General features: G+C 37.5%; 1 protein-coding gene across 2 annotated transcripts in view; it reads left to right on the plus strand.

The window, feature by feature from the left end:
• Positions 1 to 12,176, plus strand: part of BTBD9 (BTB (POZ) domain containing 9) — a 553,349-nt gene that overhangs the window by 130,851 nt on the left and 410,322 nt on the right. Inside the window, exon 6 of one of the 2 annotated variants that reach the window (XM_006882021.1) lies at positions 9,005 to 9,017. The exons of the other annotated variant lie outside the window; for it this stretch is intronic. Coding sequence (XP_006882083.1) covers positions 9,005 to 9,017 — 13 coding nt within the window. The remainder of the gene's footprint in view (positions 1 to 9,004; positions 9,018 to 12,176) is intronic. 2 annotated transcript variants of the gene reach the window in all.

A 12,176-nucleotide genomic window follows, 5' to 3' on the forward strand; every position in this document is an offset into this window, starting at 1 on the left:
ATATTTGTATTCCATATTCAGCAGCCACAGCTTAAAAGGAGGCTTCCTCAGATAAAACCCAAATCACTTTTTCCCTATCTTCCTCAATATGAAAGCTCATTTTGATGTAAAAGTTCTAGAACTTTAAATTAATAATTTTACTTAGAATATATACTAATTGAAAAGATGACAAAAAGCAAGTGTAATTTTAGGTATGATTTTTAATAAATTTGTATTTATTCATCCCAGTGGTGGCTGTGGGCGTTAGAACTTCATGGCTGTAGACATTAGAACATCAGTACTATGGTGTGGTTTTTTTCCCTCTTTACATCATACATTTGGTGTACAATCAGTGGCTTAGTGCTTTTGGAAATTGGCAATAAAACTCTTGTTTAAAAATTTGTGCCTGGACTATATAAACATTGTGCCATGTGAGACCAACAGATTGAGAGCTACAGTTTAATGTGCAGGGGTCCCCCCCCCCATCTGCTCTTTACATGTAGTTTGTTCTCATCACTAGAGCTAAAGGTGTCCAGTGATAGAAGCACTTTTTTGGGGGGGAGTATTTTTAAGCATCATGATTTCTGGTGTTTTCTATTAAAATGGCTCAGTACTCTATAGAAAATCCAAAGCTGAAGGAATGCTGGGATGCTCAGAGCTCCTGGTTCTTTTCTCTGGCACTTCTCTTGCAAAGAGCAAATAGATGGGCACTTCAGATTAGGCCCCTTTCTCTTGCCCTCTGAGATGTTGCAGAGAACTAGTGCAAGAGATTTGTGTTGAGAGAGTTAATACTGAGTTAGAGGAAAGTGGAAATGTGGTAATAGTGCAACGGGAGAAGTGAGAAATTAAATGGTATCTTTTTAGAAGTCTGCCTTATTGCAGTCTGCATTGCTCCTTGGGGATTTTTCTACTGAGTACAAGAAAATCAGCAAGCACTTCTTGAAAAACCCAGATGAAATTACTGCCATAAATTTTTATTTTTTTTTCATGGTATAAAACCCTTAATTTACATGGGGAGGGTTTATTACCAATGTTTTCTTGGCATGACTAAGTTCAATTAATTTCAGATGACAAGCCCCTGCTCCCCCTCCCCCGCATTTTTTTCCCAATATGTGGAAGTATAATTTGTTATTGGTTTGCCTTTGGCTCTGGAGACCTCATTAAGAGCCTGAGAAAGGAATTCTCTCTCTCTTTGACACCTTTATGTTTTCTACAGGATTCAGACCATTTGCATTGTCACATGGAAGTGTGTATGTGTGTGTCTAGCAGATAAAAATAGTAATGTTTATATCTTTTAAATATTTATTTGAAATACCATTTCAACTTAAGAAATTATAGTGCTCAACTAAGATATGGAGTTCTGATTAAGATGAGGTCTCTGTAAATAATGGGGGCATATTTAGACAGGAAAATGTGTTTAGCTGATCTAACAGTTCATATATATAGTATACCTAGTTGTTTGAAAGTAGCAGCAATGCTTTGAATTAGTTTGAATTGTTTTAGTCATGGTCTGATGACTCAAAACCACACCAAATCCCAAATTTTAAAGTTTGGGTAAAGCATAATGATAATCAAAATGAGAAAACTGCAGGTCGCAGCCCAGGAATGGGAGCCTTAAATGAGTTTGTATGAACCCTTTTTACAAGCTTGGTAGTAGAGATCATCTTCTTGTTAGAACTGAAGAAAGCTGCACGGCTGCAGTTGACTTCCATCTTTGAGCCATATACCCATGTTTCCAACACTGCTGATCAAGATTTGGTTGATATGCATATGCACACTGCCCTTGTTTTCTGTGTAGGAGATTACATTTCTTGCAGCGCTGTTGTCTTGCATTTTTACTTCTTCTGATTATTGTTTTAGTTTACCTACATTTTAAAAATTCATATCCATCCTGGTTTCATTTTGTCAGCCATGGCTGAACCAGAAGAATTGGCTTGAAACTGGAAAGGGGGAACAAGTTGTCAATAAAACACCGTATTTACTCACACTCCTAAGACATAGCTTGCTGTACCTTCAAGCTCTTTTTTCTGTCATAGTGAGCACATCTTGCAAACAAGGGAAATAATCTATGGTGTTTTGTTTTTTTCTGTATGATAATATAGAATCTATTGTAGTATGAATAAGAGAAGTCACAGAGATTCATTACTGTATGTGAAGTGTGCTATGTCTTTCTGCATGTGTTTCTTTATTTTACTTACAAAGCAGATATACAAATTAGAATGGGGTGATAGAGACTATATATTGCATAAATAAGCAATTCAAACAAAAGTTTTAACATTATAACAAATAAACACTTCAGAGGTTGGAAATTAGAATCCTCTTACATTAAATGCTTGGCTATTAATTAGCTATTGTCTGTAAAGGTCCCAAGTTGACAAGTTACTTAAATAATATTATTAGGAGTAGCTGGATTAGTAATAATAATGTTCAAGTGCCGTTGGCAACAATGAGGAGATTTTTAAAACAAAGATAAATGCGTGTGATCGTAGTCACAGTGATTTGTGTGCTGAATGCCAAGCAGGCGGTCCCTGGGTGCAGTGTTTTCTGAGCCTGCAGTGTGGAATGGGCAACACTTGGCACTGTGTTTTGAGGAGGATGAAACAGTAGTGCTTAATTTGTTAATATCTTTTCTCTGCTTTTTTGTGTGTTGCTTCACCGTTTGTCAAAATAGTGTTCACTTAGCAAAATTAAAGAGAAAATAATAAAGCTGACAGAAAATAGGCTCGGCAGAAAGCCAAATATAGGAGAGAAACCTCTCACAGTTGCTGACAGGCATTGTTTAGATTCCAAAGGTGCTAGATCAGTCATTAGTATCTTATCTTTTAATTTTATTTTAAATATAGTATGTACTTGATACAGATATAAATGTGGTGGGATTTGGCATTGATTGCACAGGACTGTGTTCTGTAGAATTTACATCCTTAGGGCCCCTTCCCCTTCTGTTTTGAATGAAATGTTCTGAGAAAATCAACGTGGAATCAAGAACTGGGCAAGTATCAGTAATGAGGAGAAATCACCAAAGTTGATGGTATAAAGCATCCTTATTGTGGAAAATTAAGATCTAAAGAGGAATACCATAAGATTTTTATTTTTAAAATAAAAGAATTTTAAAATTGAATAGCGTACAGAAGCAGTCATGGGTACCAAATATTTCATGTGTCTCTTTCCATCCCCTGACTTTTATTCTGGTCCAATCAAGTTTAGGCTATGCTGCTAGCTCAGGCCAGTGAGCTGTGAGTGCATGCTACACTTAAAAGCTGGTATGTGCGCTGCATGTACTGCGGTGATGACCTTGGATTTTTTTTTATTAATGTGAATGGAAGTTTACAAATCATACTGGTTTTTCATTCAATTATTCATTGATATTTTACTTTATAACATTAATTACAATCGATTAAGGTAACTTAATTTTTGTCTGATGAACTCCTTATCATATATTGCCTTTCCCTTTACCCATGTTATCTGTATATTCATTTTCACTTCTCTCTCCCTCCCTTCTCATCCATGTTGACCCTCCAGTATTGATTCTGTCTCTATAGAACTTTCCTTAACATTTAATAATGGTGATTTTATATCATAATTGTTCTTTTGTGATTGACCTGTGTCATTCAACATCGCTTGTTCTGGATTCGTGCATATTGGGCAGTATTTTAAGAATTCTTGGTAGTTTTTCAGTGATGTGTAATACTTAGTTGTGGGAATATACCACAATTTCTTTAGCCTTTCATCCATTGGTGGACCCTTGTTTTGTTTCCACTCTTTGGTATTGGTACAATAATGGTACAATAAACATAAGTGTGTGCATGCTAGTATTGCAGCTCTTATTTTCTTGAGACTTATGCCTCATAGTGAGAGTGCTAGAAAAAAATGATATTTCTGTCCTCAACTTTCTAAAAAGGTATAAAACTACTTTCCATAATAGTTGTATTGTTTTACATTCCCACCAGCAGTCCATGAGAATTCCAGTCTCTCCATAACCTCATCATAATTTGTTGTTTGTTGTCTTATTGGATGTTATTGTTGTTGCCAGGATGAGATGATAGCTCATTGTTTGGTTTTTTTTTTAAAATTTGTATCTCTGTCTACTTAGAATTAATCCAATGAGATTTTAGGATTTATATTTAGCCAGCCATGGTATAGGCTAACATTACTCTGACTGTACAGTTAGGATTATAGAAAGTTTTCCACAACTGGAAACACCACAGTGTGTGTTAGTTTTTATAGTAGACAAGGTTGATGTTGTTAACAGTTTCAGCTTGCTTGCCTCCACAATCAACACTCTTGGTACCAGTAGCCACGAAATTGAAAGACAAATTGCACAGGGAAAGTCTTCTGTCAGGGACCTCTCCAGAGTACTGAGGAGCAATGATGTCAGTCTAGAGACTGAGGTGCTCCTGATCCAAGCCATGGTCTTCACAATTAGTTGCTACGTATCAGAGAGCTGGACAGTGAATAAGGATGATAAAAGAAGATTCGATGCCTTTGAGTTGTGGTGCTGGAGAATGGTCTTGAACATATGATGAACCGTCAAGAGAACAAACAGATCTCCCTGTCCTGGAGAGAGTGAAGTGAGGCTGCTCCTTGGAGGCTAGGATTTTGAAGCTCTATCACACATACTTTGGCCACATGGCAAGGAGGGATTAGTCCTTGGGGAAGGACATCATGCTTGGAAGGGTAGAGAGACAACGTAGAAGAAGACGACCCAGGAGGAGATGGATTGGCACAATAACTGGCGTAATGGGGGTTGGTATGTCGGAATCAGTGAGACTGGCTCGGGACAGGGCAGGCTTAAGAGCTGTTGTGAATAGGGTCACTATGAGTTGCAAGTGACTCGATGGCACATAACAACACCAGCTAGTAGTTTTAACAAATCTGGTTCTTACTGTTCAGTGAGCACCTCAGATTTTCAGTTACTGTCCTCTTCACAGGTTTATCTAATCCTCACCGTGTTCCTTAAGGGAAGTCATTCAGGTCAGTCATTATTGCTAAGTGGGAATGGGTTCATAGCTAACCTTCCGGGAGGGGTGTGGAGGCTGTAGATCACAGAGAGGAATTTACCCATCTTTCTCCTAGAGTGGCTGATGGGGTCAGACTTTCACAGCGTCTTCATCTTTGAGTTAGGAGCACAGGTCTTTACAGATATAACACTAAAGCTTGAAAGGAAGTAGGAGCAGTATATCTTCCTAAACCTAAGGATGGTGATAACTGTTTTGTTAAGGTTGTTTAATTAAAAGGCAGCAGAGCTGATTCTGAAATATTTTAGACTCATAAAGCTTATTCTGGCTGTACATTAATCCCCCTACCAACTCAAATATGAACTCTTTCCTATCCATTCTACTTCCATTATTAATAGATTTCTTTTTTCAAATTTATTTTTTGCCTGTAAAGTTCATACCAGCCTTGCATTCTACCTGAAATGAATGGAGAAAAGCCCAAACTACCAGATACTAATAAGAGAGGTGAAAATTATTTACAGCAAGTTTTCATGTAGCACAGACGTCAAGAGTTGCCAGGAAGGAATGGTGCAGTGAGCATCATAGCTTAAACATCAAGTTTAAATGGTTTAAATAATGAGTTGGTCATTCTACATGTTGCTGATGGCTAATTTTTAAGCGTAAATTATCTAATCCCTTTCACAAATAACATTACTGCCTACTCTGTATCTTTCTTAATATGTTACTAGTTAACAGAAGAAAAGAGCCAACCAAGCTTTGAGATGTATTTTTTGCTTAGGAAAATACCGTAGACTGCTAGGAGAGCAAACGGGTTGGTTGTGGAGCGGGTGAAAAACAAGGCTGCTCCTTGGAGGCAAGGATTCTGAAGTCTGACATACTTTGGGCGTTTTGCAAGGAAGGACCAGTCCTTAGAGAGGGACATCATGCTTGGAAGGATGGCGGGACAGCCCAGGAGAGGAAGACCCTCAATGAGATAGATTTATTCAGTGAATGGGATAGTGGGGTAGATGTGTAAGAGACAATAAAGTTGGCTCAGGATAGAGCAGGGTTCAGAGCTATTGTACATAGGGTTGCTTTAAGTCACAAGCAAAATTGACGGCACCTAACAAAATTTTTTTTTCATCTTACATAAAATATACTCATTTGACATAATCTACTATTTCGAAGTGTATGTAACATCTGTCTTCTCCGTGAATGTGAATTGTAGAAGACATAATAGTTCTGATGTTGTGACTTGTCCTTGATACCTGCTTTAAGTTATGGAGGAAAAAGTAATTGTGGAAAAAACAGGGATCAATTGAATTTTGTTTTAGATATTGTAGTCAGATGGCTTATGCAGCTAAATTAATATAGTAAACCACTTTTTATAAATCTCTTTTTTTGTTGCTGATACTTGGTAATTTACCAAGAATCACTTAAATATTGATCTTGCTAGAGATTGTTTAAAATTGTTAATATGGAAGTAACTTTATGGTCAGTCTTTCTGTAAAGCCAGTATGATCCAAAGTAGTTTGGAGTCTAAAGGGCAACTAGCCTTAAATCCATTCGTTTTCTGCACATCTAACCATTTTATTCTTACCAGTCACCTCTTTCTGCAAACTTGGCTGATGCTACCTCAGCTAGTTGCTTGAAACTTGACCCTAGCCAGCTTTGTCAAGACTTGAAAAAGTAGCTTCAGTCATGCCAGGGAGTTGAAAGAATAGTCAGCTGAATGAAGTTGTAATATAATAAGTTTCTCAGCCAACTGGTTAGAGTTCTGTAGTTATAAACTCTAGAGTTATCTACATTAGTAATAGGTCTTTATTCTTCAATTTCATTCTTTTATCTATTCCTCTCCTCTCTGCTCTCCTGTCTCACTATCTTGCCATATGCAAGAACTGAGAAACTTGAAGGAACGCCTTATTGCTGCCGTGCGTGCGGTCCAGGAATCCTGATCATTTTTAAGAGCCTGCCAGTTCTACCATTGTCCTTAGGAGACCTATTGCTGAATGTGACATCTTTTGTGGTGGGTGAAACGATGCAGAGGTCTTAAAGTTTTGGGAGGAAAAAGGCATATATTCTTGGGCTCAACACTACAGACTATAAGTAATAAATTAGTATAATGTTCAGATAATACTTTTAGAAATTGTATGTGATATAAGGAAAAAAGGGAGGACCATTCCCTCCATTGTGTACATTTTGAGAAATACAGTAATTTTATGTGGTATAGTTACATATTCATTTCTAACAGACTGCTTCTTAAAAGGATTGGACTTTTTTAGAATTTATGAATATTCAGAGAGTCAACAAAAACAAATTCTTCCTTTCTCTGTATAGGCAGTTTTGTCATTTAGTTGTTAGATGATCCTAGTTCTCTGTTGTGATATTTGTCTTTTAAGGAAAAGGTATTACCTGCGTCGATGAGGGAGCTTGCTAGTGCCCTTACTGCCTTAACTGATTTGTCCTTGTGTGTGCATGTGTATGTTTGTGTGTGAATGTGCCTTGCCAGGCCCTACTCACTTTCAGATCTGGCCTCAGCTCGCTAAGCTTTTAGGGCATTGTTTAGGACACTGGTGCATTGTAATAGCTTTTGCCACTAGTAAGTCATCAGGGTACTTGGCAAGCTGGCCAAAGCCTAGAGGCCTCATCTATTTGCATTTTAATTGGCATGACCATTAGCCTAAAGTTGGAATTTTAAAAGTTGTCCCAAGTGCCTTTTCTCCCTTTTGACCCTCTCATTTTCCTGTAGCTGAATTTTTTTTTTAAATGTACTTCTGTACATTTTAAAACTCATGCACTTTTAAAAATAAACTTAGCTTATATCACCTTTTGTGTTATTTAGAATGTCAGTTAAAAACTAAGGATTGCAACAAAAGAATCAAGGCAAGGGCAGCCCTAGAAAGATGTCTTCCCCCTTCCCTTCAGAAATCCTCAGGAAAGGGGGGTGTGACTGCTCGCTAGAAGTGTTTCTTTCTGTTCTTGGTAGTAACAGCACCACTCAGGTCACTTTCCCTTCAAGCCTGTTCAGCTGCCTTGTTTCTATGGTCACATGAGCAGAAATTGTGCTTTGGAAATAGAGTTTATTATAGTTCTGAAAACACACTTTCATTGCACATGTTCCTCATTTCTCCCACAAGATTTTGATATGACTTTTATACCATCTCCCACCAACTCACTGCTGTAAATACTTAACTGTGAGAGAGAAACAGATGAAAGTGATTAAGAGCTGCTAAGTAAGACATTCTTATTCATGCGCACACCCGTGCCACCTGGCCACAATTCCTGTGGGGTTGTCTTATTGCTTCTCCTATTCACTGACCCAGCCATCTCCAGGTTTACCTGCATGATTGGTTGGGCGCTGCTCTCTGGTCTCACTTGAACACAAATAAGTCAGTATCACTGATTCCGTTACAGGATTAATTCTATTGAATATATGTGATACTTTAATAAAAAGATAAAGTATGAAAAGACTTGATACAATGTGTCACATATGAAGTACATAACAAATACCATTTATTTTTCCTTTCCTTCCCTTCCCTGAATTTACAGGATTTTTGCTTCAAGAATCTTTCTTTGTGTCACAAGGAAAGAATTTATTTTTTTTTTCCAAAGAGAAAAGTGAACTGAGTGGGTGGGGGGCAAGAAGGAAAATGTGCAACAATGAATGAATGAATGGAAATCCAAATTCTCTATAAACTTTCATGAAAATGTCAGTAAAGAAAAAAAAAAAGGAAAAATCTCCCAAGCAAACAGAGAAACCTTTGTGTCTCAAATATATATGTATATGTGTGTGTGTGTGTGTGTGTGTGTGTGTGTGTGTGTGTGTGTGTATAGTGAGCTCTAGTAGCCTAGTGGCAAGAAGCTGTCCTGTCAGCCAGAAGACATGTGGTTTGAATCTGCTGGAGCAAGACAGTCAGTCAACTCCCTTGTGATTTACTGCCTCTGAAAACCTGGGATTTCAGCTATGGATTGGTTCTGACTTGATGACACATAAAATAGCAATATATAATAGCAAAGATAATGTCATAGGTGAAGTTGCAGATGGATTTTATTTACTCATCTGTGTAACTATTTCCCAATTTCTGTCACAGTTCTCTCTATGGTGTGAATATTTCCGTTGTTGTTAAGTGGTAAGTGGGCGTGCTAGTGGCCTAATGGTAAGAAACTGTTGTAATCCCAAAAGCATGCAGTTTGAATCCACCAGCTGCTCTTCGGGAGAACAGGCAGTCTCTTCCCATGTAATTTACTGCTTCTGAAAACCCACAGAAGGTCAGCCATGGATTGGTTCCAACTTGATAGTACACAGCACCACCACATCTGTGTGACTTTATTTCCTAATTTCTGACTTAATTCTCCCTATGATGAGAATGTTTGGTTACTGTTGTTAGGTGCTGTGAGGCGACTACAACTCATAGTGACCCTGTGACAACAGATCAAAGCCTTGCCCTGTCCCTTGCAGTCCTCACAGTCTCAGGCCTGCTGAAGCCCATTGTTAGGGGCACTGGGTCGGTACAACTGTTGAAGGTCTTCCTTTGTTTCACTGCCCCTCTACTGTTCCAGGCAAAGAATATGTATTCTTGCAGTGGTAGCAATGGATGGAGAAGAACTGACTTTTTTAAGATCTGAGTACTAGGCCTGAGGTAGAGTACTTCACACACATCATTACATTGAAATCTTACAACATTATCGTGGTAATGAGATACAAGAACTGTCTAGTTTGTAGACAAAAAATGTAAAACACAGAGATGTTACTTGCCTAGATTGCTTTGTAGTGATGGAGCCAAGATTTAAACCCTGGGTAATTCCAAAGCCATTTTACATTTTTCCATAGTTGCTTCTTTGGTTCCACAGAATGAAAGAAATGATTCTTTTAAATATGTTTGGATTTTTCTGTTCCTTAACAGGCTAAAGAGGAAAAAAAATTTAGGTAATTATTCTTTCAAATATGCCTGTTAAATTTATTCTGTCTAGTAGTATTTTTTATAGGCCTGGAATAGTGCTTACATACTTTGACCCTGGTTTTTAGTAGAATGCCAACAATATTATATTCATTTGACTTTGTTTCCAGTTATTATAAACAGAATCATGTGATTGGCTCCCTATTCCTAGGAGAAATCAATATGTTTTTGAGAATGGAAATAAATTCTTTTAGTTTGATCTAGGAGAGATTTTTTTTGGTAATCTGTAATAAAAATATCTTTTTCTCTTTCTTCAGAATAAAGGTTCAAGCTCTTAACTTTAAATTCATTTTAATAAGAGTTGCAGTTGTGGAAATAATGTGCATACAGTGAACTTTTATACTGTTACTTAAAAACAAAGATTTTTTTCACATAGAAAAAGCAAATAAAAGATAACTTCTATGATTTTTTTAAACCATTTTAATGTACTGACATTGCTGTATTACAGGCAAACTCAAGTTGCATGATTTTTATAATCTCATTCTTTTGTTATTGTGTACCCGTTGAGTGGGAACCAACCCATAGCTGACCCTCTGTAGGCAGTTAATCCATGAGAGGGGATTGCCCATTCTAGAGGTTTAATTTTAACACTTCAGAGTTACATTGTTGCCACAGTAGTGACAGAGTTACCTAAAGTCATTTCTCTAGGCCTACACAGAATTCACTTGCCATTGTAATTATGTCCGCTGATAAAATATATTTTTGTTTTATTTAGTGTCCCTCTCCTCCCCCACAGAATATCTCTTGCTATTTTTAAGTGCCATTGAGTTGGTTCTGACTTGTAGTGACCCAGTGTACAGCAGAATGAGGCACTTGCTTCATTTTGAACCATCGTCTCTGTCTTTGCTCAGCTTGGCCCATTGTTCCAAGCCCCTGTGTTGCCCGTCTGGTTGAGGATCTCCCCTTTTTTTCTGAATTTCTTTTTTACCAAGTTCATATCATGCCCATCAGCAGGAACTAGGCTTTCTTGATCTTCCATCCTCACTTCTAAAGGAGCATTCTGGCCACACTTCTTAAGACAAATTAGAATTGGATAAAAAATTTAATTTTGTTGAGGGAAATTTGACAATGGAGGAGTTGTTGTTAGGTACTACTGAGTCGACTACAGCACATATATCTACGCTATGAACAGTTAGATCAGAACCGTGTGCCATGATATTAAAAATATATACTGAGATAAGTCAACGTGTTTTCTAAAAGGGGACGTGAAACACTAACATTCTGTCAATGGCACCAGCAATGTGAACTTTGGCCTTTTGAAATGGCAATTTTTAATTTTGGCCACTGGGGAGCGCTGTGCTACTGCAAACACTTAAGGCAGAAGTCCTCAAATCTTTCCGTTTATTCTTTTAACAAAAATGATAAAGGGTTTATATATTCTTGTAATGCCAAATCAGTTCATACTTAACATTCAGCCTTTAACTGTGGAGACTTGTTTGAATGACAGTAATGGCTTCATTTCAAGTTATTTAAATGTTTAATGCTATGTAATTTACTCAAATGTGTGTAATCCTTTATTTAACTAGATGAAAATAATATACTGTTAACATTGTTTTTAGCATTAATTAATGTGGCTAATTAAAGTTAAAAACACTAAAACCAATTCCCCTATTTTGTTGCATGATCAAACTGTAAAAAGGTTTCCCTCTGGCCAGACTCTCTTGGCTCAGTACTGGTCTCCCCTAAGCCCTCCTCTCTGCCACGTGTACAGTCCACCCTCTTCTGTTACTTTGATAATTACTTTTTAGATTTCAGCACACTGACAGCACTATTGGTAGCAAAACTTATTAACTGTAGACCCTCTTCCTCTTAAAACTGGTCTTTGTAATACGTTATAATAGGAATTTCCTTTTATTTTCACCTAATTTTTATAACAAGAGAGAGACAAGGAAGGGTGTGTTGTGGTATCACTGATATTCACAGTCTGTGAGTCCTCATTTTCAGTAGGAAAAGGTAGACCCTCAGCGTTCCTGCCAGAAGACCCTATCAGCACACCTAGTGTTGTCATTGACTTGAGATAATAAAAGAAAACAAAACAAAACCTGCTGTTCTCAGAAGCTTTGGTCTGGTCTTGGAAATCAGATACATGCAAATCAAAACCAGATTAACCTGTTTTTGGCAGCCTGTTTGTACTGATGTTATGTGTTAATATTAAAACTGCCTATTGCAGTTCTTGGATTATACGCATAAATAATTTCAGCGATGTTCCTCTGGGTTGTTGTTGTTGTTGTTGTTATGTGCCATCGAGTCGTTTCCGACTCATAGCGACCCTATGCACAACAGCCCTAAACCCTGCTCTATCCTG

This window comes from Elephantulus edwardii, unplaced genomic scaffold (assembly GCF_000299155.1).
Source record: "Elephantulus edwardii isolate Elephantulus edwardi_28Jun2011 unplaced genomic scaffold, EleEdw1.0 scaffold00017, whole genome shotgun sequence".
NCBI classification, from domain to species: domain Eukaryota; kingdom Metazoa; phylum Chordata; class Mammalia; order Macroscelidea; family Macroscelididae; genus Elephantulus; species Elephantulus edwardii.